The 25,059-nt window shown below is 41.4% G+C and overlaps 2 gene segments (V, D, J or C); both read right to left on the reverse strand.

Moving 5' to 3' along the window:
• Window positions 1-1,428: 1,428 nt before the first annotated feature.
• On the reverse strand, window positions 1,429-8,539 carry LOC100754764. The segment is given in 3 exon segments: window positions 1,429-1,751; window positions 8,114-8,413; window positions 8,494-8,539. Coding segments are annotated over 3 exon segments (669 nt in total).
• Window positions 8,540-11,538: 2,999 nt separating this feature from the next.
• LOC113836056 lies at window positions 11,539-17,202 on the reverse strand. The segment is given in 3 exon segments: window positions 11,539-11,765; window positions 16,727-17,059; window positions 17,157-17,202. Coding segments are annotated over 3 exon segments (606 nt in total).
• Window positions 17,203-25,059: the final 7,857 nt, after the last annotated feature.

The raw sequence follows: 25,059 nt of genomic DNA on the forward strand, positions 1-25,059 counted from the left end.
TGTCAGGTGACTGGATAAATTAAGGTTGGTTGTTTGAAAGCCTTGGGCTGTTCCTCTCTAATCTTATAATGTAATACTGATGTTGAATATGCTTTCAATTCCTCGGTCTTTGTCTGAATATGTCTTAAAGCTTGTAACTTATCAGTCAAAATGGAATTGTTTTCTTTATTAACTCTTTCTAAGACCTGTATCTTGGCACTCATGTCAAGCAACTTGGCTCTCATATCAGCCAACATTGTAGGGATAAAACAAGAATGATCAATCAAATAATGTTAATCTTTGGCATTGTGTGGATCCCATCTGAGTTAATTATCCCCTCTTTTATTTGTTCTCTTTTTACACACCCATCATGTGATCATACAGAGACATAACTCCTTCCATCATAATGGTGTTTCCAATTTTTTAACGTTGGAAAAGCTTTTTTAAAACTAATTCCTCCATCTAAGAATTGCCAATTGTCTCTCCAAATCTGGTGATGATGATAGGGAAATGTAATACTTAGGGAGTCTGAGTGGAGAACACAGGGTGTGAACAGCATGGTGAATACACACACCTGCTGCTGCTGGCCTGTCATCAGTCTGAGGAGGGGATCCATGGAAAGCCCAAACCCACTAGGGAAAAAAGGCAAAGAGCCACCGTCTGCACTGGGGAACATGGAAACATGCTGACTCGGTTGGCATTAGGAAGTCAAGCACCTGGAGCATTTTCTTTAAAGACGCTGCAACAGAAAAAAAAAAAAAACAAACAAACACCAAACAAAACAACAACAACAAAACCAGAATGGCTCAGAGGGCTTGGGAAGAAAGGGAAAGACAGCCTCTGCTGATGTGACTCTGCTGGGCACATTTCCCAGCAGGTACAGCTGCTTCAGGGGTCAGTGGATGTAAAGCCACAGGAAAGTGGCTATTTCATGAAACCATGACCCCAAAATTGGATGAGGATGAGGTGTTAATCTCATGAGTCTTAATCAATAAAAACCAGAAGTCAGATATCAGGGTAAAAACCTGGAAGATCAGAGAACTGGAAACAGTTGCCACTTGCTTCCTACCTGCTTTGTTCCTACATCAAAAAAGGCTGAGATCCTGTCTACATCCAACCTTTTCACTTCCTGTCTCCACCTCGCAAGTGCTGGGATTAAAGGTGTGAGCCAAGAGAGCTGGGATTAAAGGCATGTGCCACCACTGCCTGGCTTCTGAGGTTAACTAGTAGCTAGCTCCACCCTCTGATCTCCTGGCATGTAGAGACCACAAGTTCTGGACGCTTTCAAGTAAATCCTCAGATTGATTGACATCTGAGAACTCAGAACCAGCATCGAATTATGTCTGCACCTGTTCCTGAAATGTGCTGGTTTTCCATGTGACCTGCGCCCCCTGCTGGTCCTGAGCGCTCCTTCAGGGAGGTTTTTGTCAGGTTCACACTGAAGTCCTCTCACTGTGTGTCTCTAGCACAGTAATAAATGGCGGTGTCCTCGGCTCTTAAGCTGTTCATTTGCAGGTAGAGGCTGCTTTTGGAGTCATCTCTTGAGATGATAAATCTGCCACTCACAGACTCCCCATAGTATGTTACATAATTGTAACCCTTGTTTCCAATTTGTGCAACCCACTCCAGACCCTTCCCAGGAACCTGGCGAACCCAATCCATCCAGTAGTCACTGAAGGTGAATCCAGAGGCTGCACAGGAGAGTTTCAGGGACTTTCCAGGCTGCATCAAGCCTCCGCCAGACTCCACCAGCTGAACCTCACATTGGACACCTGTGAAAAGAGAATCCTGTCAGTAAACTCTCACAAATGCCCACTGTCCCTCTCACTCAAGTCCATTCACACAGTGTCTTTTGTTGTGTATGAATTACCTTTCAAAAGAGCAACAAGGAAAACCCAGCTCAATATCATCTCCATGCTGAGCGTTGAGTGTTCTCTGATGACCACAGAATGTGAGGACCTGGGAGTCCAGAGCTGGGTGTCTCTGTCAGAGCTGTAGGGTCAGTGCTGCTTTTCATGGGGAGTGGGGAACATTATTTGCATGTCTTCCTGCTATATTATCAGCTCATGGGCAGGAGTCTTAGGGAGGGCAAATAAAGGTGCAGCTGTTTGAGATGAAATTAGGAACCAAGTGGTGTATATATCAAAGTATCAATCATTGCCCCGGACATGTAGCTTAGTTGTTAGAGCATTGTTTTGCATTCCTGAAGCTCCGTGTACATCCCCACCATTACACGATAAGCAAGTGCTTGGCATAGGAGAATCTTATACTGAAGTTATTATGCTTGGTCTATATGAAACTGTGTGACAACAGAGAAAAGAGAAGATAGAAGAAATTAAAAAATAGACTATTAAGTTTGACTTCATGGTTTTACATAGCCATATATATTCAGTCTTCCTGTATTGTGCTCTCTACTTTTAAACTTTTCTGCTAACTTTGCATGGATTATTAAACTAATTATTAGGAATTGAAGATAAGAGAAACCAAAATATAATCATTTAATAATTGTTGTATAAGGTTCAGTAAACAATGAATGCCTACCTTTAGTTGAATTAACAACATGTGGTTGAGGCCACAGCAAAGTGGTATAACATTTCCTGCACAAAACTTGAAGATTGAAACTCAAAAACAAAAGGTTTATTACATAAATATGAATGCTACCTGAGATTCTTCTTTAACAATGGGTATAACACATTTTGATGACCCATATTGACCATTTCGCTGCTCCAGGACTGACCTTGCCCACATTCTATAGAGACCCTCTCATCCCCATCACAAAGGTAGTGCTGGCTCTCTGTAACCTCCCTAAAACACCCAGTGGGGCTCTTTCCTTCCATTCCACATCCTTCTGCTCTCTGTTTCTTCAATGACTTGCGTTTCTCTCTCCATCAGCTAGGCCTGATGTTTCTCACAGTAAAGATCCACTTGGGTCTTGAGAGAATTCCCTAAGGGGGACTGTAAGGTAACCCACCTCCTTCCTTTCCCAGAGCCTACTGTCTTCCTGTGACATTCGTCCCCAATGCCAAGGAATCAAGGAACACGGGGTGGTAAAGACTCACACAGAGCATTCAGAGGACTGAGCTAGGGTCTCGGCACATATGTGCCAGATGTGTAATATGCATGTCTTCATGTGGGACTCCTAAAAGTGGGAGCAGGGGCTGTCTGTGACTCTTGTGCTGACTTTGCAACCCTTTTCCTCATGCTAAGTTGTGTCAACAATGTGACACGCCATGTTTGTTGATATCCATGGGAGGCTCGCCCTCCACTGAAAAGAAATGGAGGAGTGGATGGGGAGTCCGGGGAAAATGGTCAGGATTTGGAGGAGTGGACAGAAGTGAAACAGCAGTATGTTAAACAGTTAATAAATGATATCACATGAGTTTTTTAAGACCATATTGAAATAAGGATCCTGAAACATAAGTTATCACATATCTGTAGAGAATATAGAATCCATATGGCACAACAAATCAATGCAGGGATACTGTGAGTAATCAAATATCAAAGCAGGGACTGTGGAGCAAGAAAAACATAAATTAGGAAGCTATTATAAAACAAAAAGTCTGGATAATCAACAGTTCATAGATCCATGGTTTTGTCTTGACATTTCACAACATCTGTCTAGAGCTACATTTCATACTCCAGTCCATGGTACGCTGATGGCTAGCGTTGGTTGCAATGGACAAGAGTGCATGCCTACTTAAGTAATATGGAGGCATCGTCCTCTTTCAATTCACAAAATTCTGGGACCTTTGAGAATATAAATAGATACTATTAGCTTAACTCCTTAATTAATGTAATGGTAGGATTAAAATATGTGTAGGTCAGGTGCAATGATTATGAAGGTGAACAAGAGTTTTCCTTGCATATAGCACACATTAATTTCTATCTTTTTCCCCTTCTCCATCTTTCATCCCAGAACCTATGTGGACAGAGCTCTTCTACCCCAGTGAGAATCCAGTCCCCACATCTATGTTCATTAAAGTGAACCACAATTCAAGGGCTCAGTGGTCACCTGAAACTCCCCATGGTCAACCCTATTTGAATTCTGAAGAGTTTCATTTACCATCCTGGCCCCATGAGACACTGGACCAGAGCTGTGGAGGCTGCTGTCCATTCCACACCAGTGACCAGCAGGAATGTGCTCACCTCTGATGTCAGCTGGGAACACCTGCGACACTTTTCCCAAATTGTTGCTCAGGGTCCTGAAGCTCAAATACACTTAACCTTTACTGATATTGATTCCTCATTATGGATTTCACTCAACAAAGAACTTCTCCAGTGTTGCATCATGGAGATCTCAGATGTCAGCTACACCATGGTCTCTGAATGTACTGAGACTGGCAATGAAACCCACAGAGTCTGTTGAAATCTCCTCAATGCACAACATCATTACCTGTTTCTGTTGCCCTTTACTTCTTAGAGATTGATGGATCCACAGCGCCCCCTGCTGGTTCTCAGAAATGGATTGTATGAGTTCTCACTCACAGACCTCTTACTATGACTCTTATTTATCTTCTTGGTAATGTGCCTGGAGACGCTGAGTAGAGATTTCAAGGATGGATAATGACTTGGGCCACAAAATGTGTCTCCATGAACCACAGTCCTTTCTCTATGGCTGTTAGATGAAGCTTTTGCAATGACCACTGGTGATGAAGGGAGTGAACAGAGACGGCACAAGTGATGTTGGGATCCAGAATTGCTTTATAGAGCAATATCCCAAATCCTCCAGCTCAGTTGGAACAGAAATCTCACAGGACCTGGAATATGAACAAATGTGGTTCATGCAGTTCTGTTCTCAACTACAGAAAGTATTTTCACATTTGAGGAGTGACCAGAATTCTGGGAAATTTGGACTGTGGTGCAATCTGTTTGCTACTTCAGCATTTCTATCATGGGTGGGCTGTAGATTTACTTAAAAAGGATCCTTCTGTTCACACATTTTTCCTAGATCTTTCTGAGTGGAAATGATGGCTGTGGTCTCTCTAGATCTAGCTTCCCCACACTCAGCATCCTCGTATTCATGGAAAGTCATGGCAATTGATTTTCAAAGTCTTGGATGTACTTCCTGTAATATCTGTGAATGAGAGCTGTGGAGGGGAAAATTCCACTAGCAGCTCCAAGAGTTAGTGGAACCAGTGCCACCATATGTATGACTTATGTATTTGTTCACATGCATGGACCTGTATAACTTGTAGGCCTATATAATAACCCTTAAATCTTTCAAATATTGACAGAAAAATGGATTTGTCTGGATGTAAGCAGTGTGAGAATGAGGCAAATGCTCTTCAATCACATACCATTTCCCCTGCATTAAAAAGTTATAAGTGTCTCATGGTACTCAGGATTCCATTTCTCTATGTAAGTGCTTTGACTGCCTCATGTACTCAGGGATTGCTATAAAGAAGAGTTGAAGTCAAGCTCACATGTACAATATATGTTGCATATTGTTCATGCTTTTGAGTGCAGGATGTTTCTTCCCAGCATGGCTGAAATGGGCACCTGCTGTTGATTCTAACTAAAGAGAGCTGATTATTCACAATGGAGCATGGGCAGGAAAAGGACTCACACAACAATTGCACAGAAGATTGAGAAAACTGATACAAAGGAGTAAATAATGATGCATCTGAGGACCTGGGTAACTCCTAGAAGCTGAAACAGTTTTGAACATAGTATTGAAGTAGGTCTGTGTTCCCAAGAATGAGCAATGAGAGACAGCTTTACTTAGCAAAGTAAAAATGGACCAATTTTAGGGATTGTTCAAATCTAAGAGATTTACTCTTGAAATGACACCAGAATTGCAGCAGACATGGGCCATGAAGCCTCTCTTGATGATGTCATGTGGAATAACTGGGAATGACACCAGGATTGCAGCAGAGACAATTCTGGACAGAAGACAGAAGATGACAATGCTGATGATGTCATAGGATAACAATCAATATGCTGATGGAAACTGAAATATCATCTTTCCTGTAAGTAACAGAGACCTGTCTGGCTGTGTCTATGCTTGACTAATCTGCAAGGGAGCACTTATCTCCGGAGACTCTGCCCATGTTCTGAGAAAACAACTGAGCGGTGAAATATACAGAAATATCCACATATTTCTACCTCATTGCTGTCAGTGCAGGAAACAGAAATTTTCAATAGTGAAGTAGGCAACAGACCAGAAACTGATAACATTACAGTTTGTTCATGCACATGCCAGATACATAAAAAATATTCTGCCTTTCGAAAATTTCATGATTTATCAAATAATAAATAACACATGATTTTGTAGAGGGAATTCTAAATTTTCTTTAGTAAAAAATTAGTTTTTAAGCAATATGTTATGATCCTAATTTATCTATTCCCCAATTATTCCTAGATCCCTATATAACCCTCTCCTTACTAATAAAATACGACAAGAAAATTCTCTCTCATTGTCTTTATCTCTCTCTTTCTCTCTTTCTGACAGACACACCCACATACAACGAACACAAACCCCCGACACACAAAATCAGAAATTTAAATATACAACCAAAGAATACCAAGAAAAAATTCCTGAATAAAGTTATGTCTGACTATACAAAAACACAATTGTGCTTGTTTTGTATTTTCTTTGACATAAGACCTACCTACTGTGAAATGTATTTAATACAGCCAGTGGCAATCCACTGAAGTACATTATTTTTCCTTTGCATGTAAGTACCAGTTGCAGATAGTTTCTTGTTTAGAATTGAGTGTCCATGTCAATTTCCTCCAGTTAGCATTGGAATCCCATGTGGCTTGAACCTATACAAGCCCTATAATTACTTCTAGCCTAGTGAGTTCATGTGTGCACTGGCCCTATGGTGTCTGAAAGAGACTCTATCCTTGGACTCATTCATCACATATGGGTCTTAAAATCTGTCTATCAGTCCCTGAGTGTCTAGTCGAAAGTTTGCTTAAAATCACATGTTTATGACTGAGTGCACACCTATTCTCCATGCTCTATACATTGTCCATTTGAGAGTCTCCATGATACCTGCCATGTGTTCCAAGAAGAAACTGCACTAATGTTAGTTGTGTGAGGCACAGATTAATGTGCAGAAATGGTCATGCCATTCAGAATGACTTTATTGTTGTATTTCTTCAGCATGGTTGTCCTCAAACTTCCAATTGCTGTAGCCCTTTAATACAGTGCTCATGTTGTGGTGATCACACTGAACTTAAAATTATTTTATTGCTATTTCCTAATTATAATTTTCCACTATGAGTCATGATGTAAAATATCTGACATCCAAGACAGACCCCTGTAAAAGAGTCCTAGGACTCTGGGAAAGAGTTGTTCAATCCCTAACTTGGTTGCCACACAGGTTAAAAATCACTGCTTTAGCAGATCCTGTGATTTTCTCATAAGCCCATGGCCTATCTTGTCAAAGTTCTAGAACATTCTAGCATTTTCAGGCATGGGCTACATTCACGGACTGGGCTTTAATTTCAGTCTCATCAGTGGGTCACCATTGTAGGTCACAGTGATCTGTTAGGCTGATTCTCCTCTAGGGCAGGCCAAGTACCCTCTACTGCTATGAACTGTAGTCAGAAGCCTGGGGCTGCACTTAGGCTCCAACTCATATTCTCCATGTCAGGTGATATATGTAAGCGTTGTCTTCACCAACAGGATGTTACCATCAGTTTGTGGAGAGCAACCAGTTACCTGAGGTCATAGCTTGAGATATTTTGTGGTTTCCATGGAGTCACTTTGGCCAATGACTCATTTTGTGAAAGTTTATCTAGAAATGTCAGTCTTCCCCACATCTAGGAGTTTACTGAACATGAATGTTACAATAATTCAGCATCTGCTGTCCTGAGGATTTGAGGCCTAAGACTGAGTGGAACAACAACCCTGATCTGCTTGGATCAGTGACCAGAAACCCTTATTCTTTAAAAACACAATGGAAAGATTGTCATTTCTGAATAATTTTTAAAGCCGGCCTCATCTGTATAACAGGAAGCCAGGGATCTGAAACTCAGAGTAAAGACGAAACCCCAGAGGCTAGCAGGAAAGTCTGCCAACTCCCAACCCCATCAATTGCAGAAGGAAGACACAGAGCTGAGAACCAGCCTGAAATATTGTACAGCTGTCAGCCAAGGCTGTGTCATTGTGTTCTCCGAGCACAGTAGTATGTGGCAGTATCTGCAGTGTCTACACTGGTGATCTTGAGGGTTACCCGGTTGTTGGAGGTGTCCTTGGAGATTGTGAGCCGGCTCTTCAGGGAAGGGTTGTACCTTTTGTCATCATCCCACCAAATGATTGCAAGCCCCTCGAGACCCTTCCCTGAGGGTTGTCGGACCCAGCCCACACCCACACCAGAAGTGCTTAGTGAAAACCCAGAGAAAGAGCAGGTCAGAGTGAGGTCCTGGGAAGGAGGAAACACTCCAGGACCAGACTCCTTCAGGGTAACCTGGGACAGGACGTCTGTGGGAGAAAAAGTAGAAGGTAAGGTTGGCTCAGAGTGAATTATGGGAGTTCATAGAGTAGGAATCCATGGCACTCACATGCAGGCACAATCAGCAGCAGGAATGAGGAGGCAAACAGGGCCATGGCTGCACACCAGTGAGTGTCCAGGCCCAGCTTTGCCTTTTCAACCTCTGCTTGGGTGGAGCCTGGAGAGATTTGCATTCTCTCATCAGGAGCTGACTCTGATGGAGGACTTAAATTATGGGTCTCAGGGGGAGCCAGTCTGAGATGCTGATCCCTTTCCTTAATTAAAAAAACCCTATGCTGAACCCTGTGGCATGGTGTGTTTCTCTCAGGTGCCACGTTTCTAACTGACATCATCAGTGAGCTCACATCTGCATCAATCCTGTTGTTTCTGGAAAGCATTGTCTCCTTGGTGTCCTCCATTCCCTCAGGAATTCATCATCTGTGAGCATCCTCTTTTGCAAGGCTCCCTAAGCTCTGTGGGGACAGATTTGAAGGAGACATCACATTGAATGTTCCAAGATCTCTCACTCTCTGCACATTCTCCAGGCAGTCTCTGCATTTACAAATATTGCAGGAAGTTCTCTGATGATGGGTGATCTATGGATATTTGCAGAATGTCGTTGGAGTCATTTGATTGCTAGTTCTTTAGGATAACAAAATACTTGTTTTTTCTCTAAGTATCATTTGTTAATCTTTGGTTCTTGGCCACCATATTGTCAGGATTGGTTCCATCTCGTGGTGTAGACCTTAAATGTAATCTATATACTGGTTGGTTCATACCTCAACGTTTTGGAAACTATTGTATCTACATGTCCTGTAGCCATGTCAGGATTGTACATCTAAGGTTTATAAACATTGCACCTTATTTTCTTCTTCTGTTTTTCTACTGACATCATCTACAATGTTTTTAATTCTGTCTATTATGATTAGAACAACAATGATTATGGCTGAGTAAGTGTCTCTAGTAAGATGCAGAGTCCTTTGGGTTTATAGCCAAGAGTGGTAATTTTGAATGGTGGGATAGATCTATTCCCAGCCTCCTGTGGAAAAGCCACACTGGTTCCCACATGGCTGTACACAGTGGGTGACTTGGCAGTCTGAGGTGTTTGGGCTTTAAAATGACTCCCCCAGCAGACACCAGATAAGTCTTAAAGTCATGTCTTTACAGCCACTAACAGATGCCTTCCTGGTACATCAGAGAATTCCACTGAGTTGGGGGCCAGGAGTGGAAGAATCTCCTGCCTTCTGGTCATTCCCAGCACCCCAGTTGGAGGAAGAGAGGAGAATACTTTATACAATCTTTGCTGTGTCAAGAAGTATTTTAAATTCAGCATGGATTTGCATAATCTCTAACATAGAATTGGCCTGGGGATTAATGTCTGCCATGAAGAATTAAGCAAATATTTCGCCTGTGTTAAGGACATGGAACTTGAACTTGTCATGGGGGGTGATGGGGGAGGTCCTTCTGTATATATGTTTGTCTTATTGGTTGACAAATTATGCACTGTTGGCCAATAGTGAAGCAAGTTATGTGGGACTAGGAGAGAAGGAGGATTCTGGGAAACATTTTAAAGAAGAGAGTCACGATGTTATCTCAGGAAGAGCAGACTCATAAGGCCAGCATCCTAGGTAATATAAGTCCTTATAAAAATATATAGATTAGTAGTTATGGTTGATAATTAAGACTGAGAGAGCAAAAAAGAAATCCTAGTCATTGGACAGCAGCATTGTAACTGATGTAAGAATCTGTGTGTTATTTGGGGTCCTAAGCAGCAGCGGAACCCAGGAAGCTGGCAGAAATAGTTGTCATTACTGGGGGTATACAATACAGGGACATGCAAACTAATGTTATGAGATATGGGACATCACACTGAATCCAATACTTGAGATGACTAAGTACCCTTGGTCTCCATGCTTGTTACTCACACACTAGTGAAAACCAAATACTCCATAGCATGAGGATGAGGAGCTGGTATTCAATGACTGTAGAGTTGATACCATAGCAATGTATGTCCATGTTTTGTAGAGACTTGGTACTGTAGAGCTGGGTACTTGGACTGAAAAAGCAATAACTGTGGCAGCCGAGACTAAGGTATAATCTCAGAACCTGCCTCCAATAGCATGCACATGCCTCCAGTTGATAAATGTGACATGTGAAAATAATTTAATAATGCATGTGTCCAATTTATAGGAATCATACTAACAAGGCAGTGCATTCTGATGTAAATGCGTCTTTCATTCTAAGGTATGGGAACTTGTGCAGGGCCTCATGGTCAGAGTCAACAACATACCTTGAGGTCACTGAAAACTTAAGACTATGGAAGGAGTTTTTATTTGCACTCTGTTGGTGATTTGGAATTGACAGGTCAACTGTGTTATACTGTATTCTCAGCTCTTGCTCCAAAACTTCTCATCACTCAAAATTCCTATATATTGTCTGTAGGGGAACCTGTAGCCAGGCCTGCGAGGACATGGTCATGGTGACATAGAGATAGAGTTTCAGTTTCCTGGGTTTCGCTTTCAGTTTTCACTGTTCCATCTGGCTAGGTCGCTCTGTAAGTAAGGCTTTTCCCTATCAAATACCTTTACATTTCTACCTGACTCCATATAGGTAATTTCCCACTTTAATTGTCATCATAATCCATCATCACAGTTTTGTACACTTATTGTTTTATTAAAGAAAAACTGTGTCAGCTGGACATTGGTGGCACACGCCTTTAATCACAGCACTCAGGAGGCAGAGGCAGGCAGATCTCTGTGAGTTCGAGGCCAGCCTTGTCTACAGAGGTAGTGCCAGGAAAGGCTCCAAAGACACACAGAGAAACCCTGTCTCGAAACCCCCCCACCCCCGCAAAAAAAAAGAAAAGAAAAACTGTGTCAGTGCAGGCAGTCAGTGGCAAAGGTTTCCTAAGGATATGGTGTACTCTTGAGGATTCTAATCAACACCACTTTGTACTTAGATGTCCTTTGAAAAGTTGAAAAGAGTAATAAATGCCTTTGAAGAGGAAGCAAGCAGAGAAACTCTGATTGCTTATTTCTGCACAAGTCCCCAGGTTGATCTTCTCTGTATGTCAGTCCCAGGGCAGCTCCCTGTTCCTCCAGGGTTTCTGACACACTCAGGATGTGGTTGCAAGACTGTGTATAGCACAGTAATAGACTGCAGAGTCCTCAGATGTCAGGCTGCTGAGCTCCATGTAAGCTGTGCTGGAGGATGTGTCTGCAGTTATTGTGGCCTTGCATTGGAACTTCTGATTGTAGTCAGTATCACCATTTCCAGGATCAATATCTCCAACCCACTCCAGTCCCTGTCCAGGCCTCTGCTTCACCCAGTAAACATAGTAGTCTGTGAAGGTGATGCCAGAACTTTGCAGGACAATTTCACTGAGAAGCCAGGCTTCACCAGCTGAGGACCAGACTGCTGCAGCTCAACCTGGGAGTAGACACCTGTGGAGAAAAGGCAGAGTGGATATCTTTGTCTCCTCAGTCCCTGTTGCTTCTTCAGCATTGGAACTGGAAATCCCCTGACCTGTGGTTAGTGACACAGAGAAGATGATCATCCAGTTCCATCCCATGGTGAGGACCTGTGTGCTCAGTGACTGTGGAGAGGACACTGCTCATATGTTGTTGGTGGTGTGGACATCCCTGTATTTACCACTATAGACTCACATGATTTACATATTCATGAGCAGGGTAGTTCTTAGATAAGGCCTATTCCTGGTGGAGAAGAAGACAGAGGAAACCTGTGTCAGGCAGCAGGATCTTGAGTTTGAAGTCCTAATCCTCTCTGAGCATTTGTACAGCATCCTTCTTCCCTGGGCTCTCTGCAGATGCTAAGGAAGTAACATCAGGACCTAAGATCTCAATAGATTTCAGGACTGAGACAGTGACTCCAATGTGTGACAAGGTTAACACATTGATTTACAGATGTTGACTATGATGATGATGATGACAGTGATGAAGAATTAAAAAACCTGCTGAGTTTGAAATTTACAGCCTGCTTTCAGATACATGCAATTAATATTTTCTTTTCCAAAAGATTATTTACTAAGAAATTCCCCCAAATGAACCAAAGGAAATAAACTTCAGAAATATTTACACCACAATGATTATTGCAGCAGCATCACAGTAACTAAATTATGGAAAAAAAAACTGTGCATCTGTCAACAGAGAAACTCATCAAGAAGACATGGCCATATAAATAACACAACAGAAGTTTTTCATCTACAAGGAAGGTGGAACTTAGTTTAGTGATAAAAAATGGAAGCAAGTAGAGATAAATGTACTAATTAAGACTAGATATTAAATGAGACTCTCAAATGTAGTTTTTAGATATTGCGTGCTTACATACAATTATGAATACCAATGCATGATGCAGTATAAGGTAACTTGTCTAGTAGAATACACATAAATTAGGAGAGGAAAGAAAATGAAGGATAGAGATGATGGGGGGAAAATACATTGTATGAAATACATGAGTATGAAAATTCTAAAACAATGTAAAATAGTTATTTTAAAATTTTATATCTTATATTATTTGAAATTTTAATCTGTGTGAAAAACTGAGTATGATCATATCTCTACCCACTATGTCCCTCTAGTTCCTCTTGTGACCTTCCAATAAGTCTCGGTACCACTTCATAACAAGTTTTGTTCCTTTAACAAAGAACACAATGAATCCAATAGGTTCTATCTATACACACACAGGTGGAGTCTTTTACTAGTACACCAGAAACCCCAAGAAAACTTCCAAATAAAACTAATATTATTTTCCTGATTGGTCATTAATGCAAATAGATTCCCAGCTGAGTGTGGGTCCTCAGGAGTTTCTCTCCATCCATGTAATAGTTTTAAAATTTGTTATATTGTCTTTAATGGTGTGAACAGGAGAGACACACACCAGGGTGTATGTGTGATCCTCAGAGGACAACTTATAGCATGCAGTTCTTGTATCCTATCATGTGGGTCCAAGCAAACAAAATGAAGTTGCTAAGTTTGCCAGTGGACCCATTTACCCACTCAGCTACTACACAGGTTCTGACAAAAGAAAATGTACTCAAAGGTATTTTTAAAAATGTATTTTTTCCTATAACATTGTGCATTTTATTTAATTGGTCTTTTGCATGTGTTTCATGGTTACAAAGTTGTGTTTTTGTATTTTGTGTGTGCTTGTGCATAAGAATATTGACTGTTTTGGTCAATATTTTTGTTTGGTATTTCCTTTCGTAATTTTTTTGTTTATTTGTTTTATCTTTGAGAGAGAAAGACACGATGTAGAGTTGGGTAGAACAGGATACATGAAAGATCTAGGAGGAGTAGATGGAGGGGAATCAGTGATCAGAATATTTGTAAAAAAAAATTTCAAATGTAAATAAAACTGAATAAAATAAACAAGAAAATATACACCCATAAAAGTTTAACAAAAACTCTTGACTGTGAGCATGGAAACATCACATGTCAACAACAGCAGGTGCAGGTCAGCTGGTAGACTCCAGAAAGGAAACCACAGAGGATACAGAGTCCGTCCACATCGACCCCATCTCCCTCCTGAGGATTCTTGGCTCCATTGCGCCCCTTGCAGGTGCTGGTATCCCCTGCAGATTGGTTTGTCATTGCTTACAGTCAAGTTGCACTGGATCCCTTGAGCAATGTATCTCTGCAACCTCAGTGCCCACAGAGCTCAGGTACAGGGATAAATGGCTCTTGTTTAACAGGAGATGCTGATGCTTCTTTGAGAGATTGATTTAAGTTGGGCCTGTATGGTCATCAATGTCCCTCTCAATGCCAGGCTTCTCTATGGTGGACCCAGTTCTACCAGTTCCCACAAGTAATAAAGAGACTCGAGGAGAGAAATGGGTCTTTGCAACCTTCATCAGGCTACAACTGGGGAAGAACACCTGAACTCAGAGAAGCACAATTAATCTTGAGCTCAGATGTAATCCCTCATATATCCATGCATGGATTCCTGCGACACTCTGATACAGGAGTCAAGAGAAAGAGGAGGCAACACTGTAGTACTCGCAGACCAGTTAACAACTTGAGAAAAATATATTCACATGAAGAAGGAGGTAAAAGTCAAGTCAGTTTCAACTGGGACTCAATATATTTTCCATTCCCCCATGAGTATCAATAAAATGTGGCATATCAAATTTCTGTTAGATTATTCACCACCCATAATTTTTGGCACGGAAAGGAGACACAGCAAGGCAAGGAGAGTCCCCAAAGCCCACAAAGGAGATGGAGACCGCCCCTGTTCCTACTGTGAGGAGACCAACAAGAGGACCAAGGTACACAGCTGTCACATATATACAGAGAGCCTTGGTCATTTCCTTTCAGGCTCCCTGGTTGCCTGTTCAGGCTCTGTGAGACCCTATGATCCCAGTTAGTTGATTCTGTGAGTTTTCAGGTTGTGTCCTTGACCCCTCTGGCTTCAACATTTCTTTCTCCCCCTCTTGTGTTGGGTGCTCATTGGGTCTGCATCTGGTTCCATAAGTTAGTGGATGAAGCGTCTCTGATGTCAGTTGGGCTAGGCACCAACACATAAGTACAGCAGAATTTTAATTCACCATACAGTTGCTCACGGGGAGCAGAGCTGAACTGTAACAACTTCGCTGGGGAAGCCCTCTCCTGCCTGAGCAGAGCTGATACACCGGGGAAGCCTTCCCTGGAGCAGGGCTGTAAGCGGCTATGCTTACTATGACCTGTGCTGTTCCTTGGCTCCAGAGCTCCATCCAAGCTGTGTAACACTCAGTATTCTGAGAGTCCCAAGTGCCAGAATACATGTCCCATCTGATCTGCCCAAACACATAGCATACGAAAGGTGAGCATCTCTTCTCAGGGGCCTCTGCTCAGCTAACATCAACAAAGACCGCACAGAATGTCTGATTGCACTCTTTGGAAGCTTGTTTTGTGTCTCTTTGAGATCAATGAGGAGATATTAGAAGCTCCTAGTCAGTGTCTTCATAGTCATTCTTAATATATTAAAATTACAGTTATGCACATCCAGGGTTCTGTTCTATAAGGAGTGTGTGTGACAGTGATGACCTGGCAGTCTTGTCTTCAGGATGTGGCTGTCTCTAGTTCTTGGTTGCATAATTGTCAAGATTCTTGGTACTGGGCAGCAGCTCACTCCTGTCCATTACTGATTCCCACTGGGCTCTGTTGGAAGGCTTTGCTGCCTCATCAAGGTTGCAGGCTCCCATGGACCAGCTGCCTTTCCCAAAAGCTCAGCCACATGGAGGTTCCCTCCCTCTGCTGTGCAATTACCTCCTCTCTATCTGCCATTATCTGGTGAACATTGCTGAACTCTGAGGAGTTACCTTATCGAAGAGCTGTTTCTAAGCAAGGTGCCTGACCCATGGCACAGATTCCGGCAGGAAGGCTCTCTTGCTGCTCATATGAAAACTAAGACTTGTGCTAGTAGCCCTATGACAGGGTGGTGATACTTGATGCAAATTAGTGTTTGTCCCCATCATACAGTCTTTCTCCCAGAGGGCTGTTTCTGTCATACACACAGCCATCCTAACCGGAGACAGCACTTCATAGCCCTTACCCTCCTTTTCAGTCAAAGTTCCTGAGAAGGAAACAGAGCTACAGGGATGCCCAATCAACCCATATTAAAAGCACACAGGAAGGACACTGCCCAGACCACAGGGTTAGCCATTCCTTAGCTCCAGAGGAGCAGCTGAGCTCGGTAGTAAGTACACAGTGGTCAGAACTAGAATTATTAATTCAACACAGGGCAGAAGATGCCGTGATGAATGCAGTAATGGAAATATTTTAATTAAATTAAATTCTTTCTCCTCTTACTCTCATGTGTACAGCCCTCCAGAAGAGGAGAGGGGGGTTGGACAATTCAAGGTGCTTAGTGTGACTGAGCCTGGCTCCCCTTCCACTTGGCTCCCTCAGAATTATTGAGACTGTTCCAGCTGAGGGTCGGCCGTAACTTCAGTCTGAGGGAAAAGTCCACCTGAGGTTCCTGAGCTTCCCCAGCAGCTCCCGGGTGACCACAGGGAATCACTCTTCCCTCATAGACACTTTCTGCATTTTCTTCAGGGAGGACTGTGTGACATATTTTTTTTTTTTTTTAAGAATGTTCGTCGAAGCAGAAGTCATAATTTTTAGAGGCACTGATCAATTCCTGAGTTTATAATTATGAAAGGATCCCCAAGAAAACCAGCAGATGGAGAGGACACACTGATAAAACAGGACTAAATAATCTATTATGTCTGAACCTGGGCTTTATGTGTGCTGAGCGCCCCCTGCTGGTCATGGGAACCCGGCAGGGAGATTTTTGTCTGGGCTCACACTGGAGACTCCTCACTGTGTATCTTGTACAGTAATAAGTGGCCATGTCCTCAGTTCTCAGGTTGTTCATTTGCAGGTAGATCATGCTTTGGGAATCATCTCTGGAGATGGTGAATCTGCCTTTCACCGAATCCACGTAATAGGTTGCATAATTATAACTTTTAGTTTCTATGTGAGCAACCCACTCCAGTCCCTTCCCTGGAGCCTGGCGAACCCAGTTCATGAAATAGTTACTGAATGTGAATCCAGAGGCCACACAGGAGAGTTTCAGTGACCCTGCAGGCTTCACCAATCCTCCACCAGACTCAACCAGCTGCACCTCACAGTGGACACCTGCAAACAGAGAGGAACCTGATGAAGAAACTGTCACAAAGTCTACCATCTCTCTCACTCATGTCTGCTCACACACTCAGTATCCCGTGTTATCTACCTTTTAAAAGAGCAACAAAGAAAACCCAGTGCAGCCCCAAACCCATGTTGATTGTCGTGTTTTCAGTGCTGCTCACTGAGTGGAAAGACAGGGCTAGAGTCCTCTGCCTGACCTGCGAGGTGAGGCCAGGCTGGTTTTATGAGAAGAGGGAGGCTGTATTTGCATATCTTCCTGATATATATTATTCTCTGATGTGTGAGAGCCTTAGAGGCAGCAGGTAATGGTGCAAATTTCTGAGAGAAAATGAACCAGTGAGGACGATGATATCATTGAAATATTTTTCATGATTTGTTTATAAAAAGATTCAACATCTTTAACTTATTTTTTTCTTTTTATACATGAACTCTTCACCGCTTATCTTACCAGATAGTATACATTAAGTTCATAGAAGTTTAAAAATTACATTAAATTATAGCTTTGAAACTGGGCTGGAGACAGCATGGTGGGAAAGTTCAACATGCACAAGACACAATTTCTATCCTCATTATACTATACATGATATATATATTATATGTATATATATATGTATATATATATATGTATATATATATATATATATATATATATATATATATATGTGTGTGTGTGTGTGTGTGTGTGTTAAATAAACAATTAACAGTACAGAGGGTATTCCTTGTGATATACTAAACACATACAAAATGCTTTTACATATATGGCATATGTTTGTGTATGAGCTGTGTTAGTTAACATCCTTTGCATTTGTGCCATTAGTTTTCATCAAACTATATATAGGTTCCTTGTGTGTGATTACCACAGGAAGGAAAGGAGTGTGCTACCTGGTCTCCAGTGCCATGGTTTTAATGTATTCCCATCTCTCCAATTTTCTGAGGATGCAGGACTTTCCTGGTGGTAGTGGGATCAATCTCAAGAGGAGGACCCTTGGAATAGTCACCCCTGGATTAGAAAGGGGAGTTGTGATGTAATTGTTTAAGTGATTAATTAATTACAGAAACAATGTTATGGCTAAGAGTTCTCATGGACTATGACTTTTCTGTTTCTGTGCCATCTGCAGGGAAATGACTTCATTTAGAGCAACTAAATGAAGGGAGCTGCTGATTTGGAATCATTTCTGCTTTGAGTCCTTTGGTGACCATTCATGTCTCTGACAGGTGTCACTCAGTCAGCCCGGTTATGTGTGGATAGCAAAGTGAATAAACTCCAGACAAAGGCGGGGACCTCCCTGCTGTTTCCCCTTTGCATCTGTCCACAGCCTCCATCACAAGCAAGTCTCCATGGCAACAAGAAAATTAAAATAACTCCCTGGGATCTACCATGGATTCAAGTTGGACATCAACAACTACCGAAAAACAGAAAGCCTACAAACTCATGGTAACTAAACCAATTCCTCCTGACTGACTCCTGGGTCAAGGAAGAAATAGAGAAAGAAATGAGAGACGTCAAGCATTCAATAACAATGAAGGCACAACACATCCAAACACTGCGACACTATGAAAGGACTGATAAGAGGAAAGTTCATAGCACTACTTGCTGCATAAAATAATTAGACAATTCTCACACAAAAGACTTTACTGACCACCAAGCATGTGAATGGGTCTGACCTAGGGTCTCTGCTTGTATGTGCCAGATGTGTAGTATGCATGGTCTTCTTGTGGGAATCCTAAAAGTTGGAGCAGGAACTTTCTGTGACTCATCTGCTGACTTCGTGACCGTTTTCTGCATACTAAATTGTGTCATCAACATGGGATGCTGATGGCTATCATAGGTTGCAATGGACAAGAGTGCATGCCTACTTAAGTGATATAGAGACAAATCCTGTTACAATTCACAAATTCCTGGGACACATGAGAATATAAACAGATACTATTAGCTTAACTCCTGTATTGTAGAGAGACCTGTGCAGACCCTGTGGATATAATATCAATGTATAATCACTCAATTTAGAAACAGAATCCCAAGCAAATACTAGTTCCTTTTCCTGATTAAATTGATTGACAGTTCTTCTCATCACTACCACTGTCAATGGAAATTCAAAAACTGCTAAATTAGATGAAATTGTAATGTTTCCTTTCATGTACAAGCAGTTAATATTTGATTTTCCAGTAGGTTTCAGGTGTGTGTTCTTGGTGTGTTTTTTTTTTGTTTGTTTGTTTGTTTTACTTTCTGTTTTAAATCCTGTTCCCTTTTGTCCAGCAGTTTACTATTTATAGAGAGAAAGAAGTGTCATGGAGTTGAGGGGGAGCAACATGGGAAAAATAGGGAGACGAGTTAAGCATGGAAACCGATGAGAATCAATTGTATTAAATGATACATTTATCAAAAATAAAAAGAAATAAATCTTAATAAACTAAATGGTGAAATAAAATCTGTTCAACAATTAGCAGGTAATTGTTAGTGTTTGGAAACTGGAGATCTCACATTTAATCTGCAGCAGGTGTTCAGCTAATAGAATGTAAGAAGTGAGGCCACAGAGGATATGGGGTCCCTCACTCCTCATCTCATGTCTGTGCTGTTGAGTCTTGGCTCCTTTGAGTCCCCTGCTGGTCCTGAGCTCCAATGCAGGTTGGTGTGTCATGACTTACTCTGAAGTTGAAATGTCTCTCTTGAGCAGTAACACGCCCATGCTACTCCAGTGCTCACACAGCTCAGATGAGGAGAAAAAGTATCCCTTGTTTTACTGTAGATAATAAATGTATGTGCCAGAGACTGGTTTTCAGTGCCCCTGTGTTGTTATTATTCCCATTAATGCCATGGTCTTCCCTGGTGGCCATTGGGTACTTCTCCACACTCCACACTGGTCTACAGAGTCACTACAAAGAATTACTGCATGACATGTAACTCCACCTAGGAGAAATGGTCAATGTGTTTTTACTTGACTTTTAATATTTTGCAGCTAATCATGTAGATGGTCCAGTCCAGTTGCCCTGAGATGCACATTGCATAGGATTTCAGGGTAAAGTTGGTTGCTCCTGGGACACTGTGTGCTCTTCAGTTCACGGCAAGACAAGTCCCTCCCTCAGGCAGTAAATCGATCAGGCCACCTCTGTTTCTCTATCTTCCCTAGAATTCCATGAAACATACAGAAGACTGACAGGACAATTGGTCTTAAACATTAATATTTTATACCTATATAATTGCATCATCACTGTATCCTGGAAAGTACCACTGTAATATTCCTAGCACCTGCCTTCATAGTTTGTTTCTGATGATAGTATTCAAAGTCTGTTTCCCACAATAAACTTGTCACAGCTTCAGCCTTGCTGTGCTTCCTCCACCTAGGTCTGGATAAAATTCAGTTATCACTCACCATATTCAAGAGACCCTGCCTGGGTGAGTAAGAACTGGTGCTTACAAGGTTTGTATCAACTGTACTCACATGGTTGTTGAAGAATTATTTGCCCTAAACAAAGCAGAAATGGGTCATCTCACATTCAATAAATGTTGCTCATGTATGTATGTATTTTCTTCAGAATACCTGGAAGATATTGAAACGTTAATCCACAGAATCCTGGTGTCCAGAGTGTGCCTAAACTGCAAGTTCACTGTGGTGATCATTTGTCACTGGCAGCCATATGGCCTGACCTCACCCTGTTGTTAGGGAACAGACAGTGGATCCCTTGGTTTTCAACTTTACACTGTAATATTCAATGAGTTCTGTTTGTCTTGATGTCAGTAATCCCATATTCTTTTAAAATTTTATTTATTTATTATGTTTACAGTGTTCTATCTGCATGTTTTGCCTTACACTAGAAGAGAGCACAAGATGCCATTACAAATGGTTGTGAGCCATCATGTGGTTGCTGGGAATTGAACTCATGACCTCTAAGAGCTGCTAGTGCTCTTAACCTCTGAGCCATCTCTCTAGACCCAGTAATCCCATATTCTATAGTCTGTTTGTTCACCAAAAATTCTTGACACACAGCTGAGGTCACTATAATAGAATCCAGAGGAGTCTCAGACCTGGAAAACTAGATTGTCTTTGCTTTTCCAGATATTTGAAACCTGTGATCCTTAACCGTGAGCCAACATCAACCATCATTTCTCCCTTTGATCTTCTGTAACTCACAGGTAAACACTCCAGCTTTCCTACCTTCAGTAGCCAGAGAGACATCTACCAGAGTGAGCAGATAAAGTTAAGAGTACACACCAGGAAAAGCAGAAAACTGTGATGAGGAACTCTGTAGCCACTCAAGGGTTGATAGCCCCTGTGGATGGCATCACCTGGCATGTGTACAAAGGTCACTCACATTTCCCACAAGACAAGAGTATAAGAAACTCCTGCAAGGGAACAATTACATGAGCTATTGGGTTTAAATTAATCTTTACAAGGATGCAAATTTCCAACGTGCACTGTGTGAAAATGTGAACTATTTTCCTTGTAGAGCATTAATACATTGGAAGCAGTAGACACCTGTTTCCCATCTATGTGAGTTAATCACATTCATTCATTGAATTTCTCAATTCCACTCCTCATGATGGGAAATAAATACCAAGTTGTTCAGATTGTTTAAGCTTTATTTATGTTTATTCAATCTAATAGCAAGTGGCAAATGGATATCTTAGTTGCTGCATGTGGACACAATGATATACTTACTACAAAATAATCAAATAGTAATTGTCACAGAATAAGAGGTCACAGAGTGTCCCTGGGATATTTATTGAACACCAAGGGAAACAACATGTTCTTAAATGAAGCTGAAATAGCTTGTTTGTTTGGAAACTCATGGACACACTTATATGACATGAGGACATCCCAACTTTGTGTGGGAGTAACACGTTCCCATCAGTATTTGTACCTCAGCCATGAACAGTTCACCTCAGGAGTTCCCTGCATTACACTACACTATGGCTAATACAGCGGCAGTGGTGTGTGTATCCCAACAATCTGAGGCACATTCCTTAGACATAGCACCAACTGTTTCCTGTCAGTACTCTAGGAATTTCTATGACAAGCAGATGTATCTGAGGGTGGAAGGAATGGAGAATCAAACATAGAATTAATTTTTTAATGGGAAAACTACTGCAATGTCAAGTTCATCTCACTTTTAAAAAAGATGCTCATGTTTATAAAATATGTTCCTAAGACCAGAGAGATGGCTCAGATGGCAAATGCTAGAACCACAACCAAAACGAAAAGAAACATTACTGTGTACCCTGTCTTGAGAGACACAGTGAGGAACAAAAACAATGTGACTTTACAAAAACACAGTACTTCAGCCACAGAGAGAGAAAAGACCCTCCCGGTCTTCTCTGTGCTTAGAGAGTGAGAAGCAAATTCACGGGAAACCAAGTGTTTTACTTTCCCTTTTCTGAAATCTTAGAGTTCCTGGGCATGGTTAGATCTGAGCACCCACTGCGGGCCCAGAGCTCCTTTGAAGAGAGGTTTGTGTCTGGGCTCATGCTGAAGTCCCCTCACTGTGTGTCTTGCACAGTAATATGTAGCTGTGTCCTCGGTGGTCACAGAGCTCAGCTGCAGGAAGAACTGGCTCTTGGCTGTGTCTCTGGTGATGGAGATGCGGCTCTTGAGGGATGGGTTGTAGTCGGTGCTAACCCCATCATATCTTATGCCCCCCATCCACTCTAGCTTCTTCCCTGGGAACTGCCTGATCCAGGTCCACCAGTAACCACTGGTGATGGAGTAATTTGGATTTTAATGTTTTCTTTTTTCAGAACTCCACGGGCGTGTTTCTTGTGAGTTTCTTCTATAAATACTTTTCATTTGCCTATTTGTTTGCTCTCTAGAGTGATAAAGAAATATTGTGGAGTTGAATGTCTGGTCCTTATATAAGCACAAGAAGATTATCCTAATTTGAACCAGCTTAGTCAAGACAGTAAAGACAGTAGTTGATACTAGCCAGATCATCAATCACAAAAATATGTAAAAGTCATCCAAATTAGAAAATTGAAATCTATTCATCATAACAGAAGGCATGAATACATATAGATAGATAGATAAATATAGATATAGATATAGATATATAGTCAAACTTAGAGAAGAAATAGAATAATTAAACTAATTAAGATTGATGGTAGGATACACCATTAAATAAATCAAAAGAGAAAAATAAAGACATATAGACATACTCCATGCCTCCCCAAACTCTCACTTTCAAACTCCCAGCTTTCTCTTCCCTATTAGCTGTTACACACACATTTATATGTAAATATAAAATACAACCTGCTCAGATTGTTCAATGTTGCATATACATGATTTCAGGGATGACCACTTTACATAGGAAGTTTGAAAATATTCACACAGCAGAAATATGATCATGAGCCCGTATACACATAAACATTAAAGTCAGTCAAAGAAGAGAAAAAAATCAATTAAATAGTAAAGAATACTTGATAGGCATTTTCCAAATAATGCTTCTGTATATCCAGATAGATGTAAAGAATTTCCAGGTTTAATTATTATTGATTCATAGATTAAATGCACATGAGAATGCCCATCAGGTATCTTAGTATAACTTGTCAGAAACAAGAGATAATAATGGCTGATACACACAGAAGGCATTTCATTGGTTTGTATGTAGACGAGTGTGGTGAGACTGGTGTGCACTCTTCACCAAACAAAACACAGCTTCACCATAACTTCTCCCAGTCAACCAATAGGCTACAGATGAGAGACAGGAACGTGTGTTCATGAGAGGTCTACACCAACATCTGCAACTATTGCAGGGTCATTCCCAGGAGTCAAGATAAGAAAAGGACTTCACTATGAAGCTGAGAGTGGTTTGTGGGGTGTGGGAATTGAGGAGTTAATGGGATGATTGGCTGATCACTATCATCAAAATATGTCATAGATGCATAAAATGATCAAAGTTACAATACAATGACTAAGATGAAATTATTCACAGTGTTTGAGGAAGAAGTCATTGACAAAGAAAGGATGGCAGAGAGAATCTGTGAGAATACTGTGATGTTGTCTTGAGATGAGGAAAACTCTGTCCTGTGTGTGAAAATGAATGGACCTGACTGAGTTACAGCAAGTGAGATAGTCCAGGGTTATGAAGATGAACACTGCCTGGCCTGAGACACATGGAAAATGAAAAGACAGAAAGACACAAAATAAAACAGAGGCATGGAGATTTGATCCACAGGCCATCTGCTGTAAACGTGTCTCATGCACTGGTGAAATCCTAAGCATGACTTTAAAACTTGGATCCAATTTCAAGGAATTCATGATAAGTGGGATAGCTCTGAGTTAAATGACCCTGTAAAACCTGAATGCAAACACCTGACATGGGAAAGTTCTTGTGACCAAATAACCACGTAACTGATACTCCGTGATATGCCTAAGTTCAGTTTTGTTTTCAAATGCCTGGTTTCTGTTAAAGTAAACAGCTTCAGGAATATTCTCTCTTCCACATACTTTGGAGCCTGTGGTTAAGAACTGTTCAGTCAGGATTCGTTAACCTCCACCTCCTATTTACAGGTTTCATCTGACAGCCACAATAGCTTTTTTGTTGCAATTAAAATAATATTTAATTAAAACACAGCACCTGATTTGTGGTTTTTACATGACTGAATAAAAACCCTACATAATAAAGTTGTTGACATCTTCCCTCCACTCTAGGAAAACAAATTACTATCCCCTAAAAAAACAGCCAAAAAAACTTTATAGTTAGGATTTAAACCTGATCATCCTATTTCAAAATTGCCGAGACTGTTTCTAGTGGGCTTCTGGAAATGCACCTTGACACCTGGCCTGAGGGAGGAGTAAGGCACATGTGGATGTTACGGTGAGAGCGGGCAGGTGACCCAGACACCTGGTCTGGTGTCCTACACGGCCCTGCCATGCAAAATCAGCCCTGGCACCACAGCTAGCACTGTGAATAGCATTTCCAGCCTGGTGGCTCCATCATGAGTTCAATACTGAAAGCATATCAAGGGGGAATTCACTTTTTAAAAGATGAGCTTT

Source organism: Cricetulus griseus, chromosome 5 (genome assembly GCF_003668045.3).
Source record: "Cricetulus griseus strain 17A/GY chromosome 5, alternate assembly CriGri-PICRH-1.0, whole genome shotgun sequence".
NCBI lineage: Eukaryota > Metazoa > Chordata > Mammalia > Rodentia > Cricetidae > Cricetulus > Cricetulus griseus.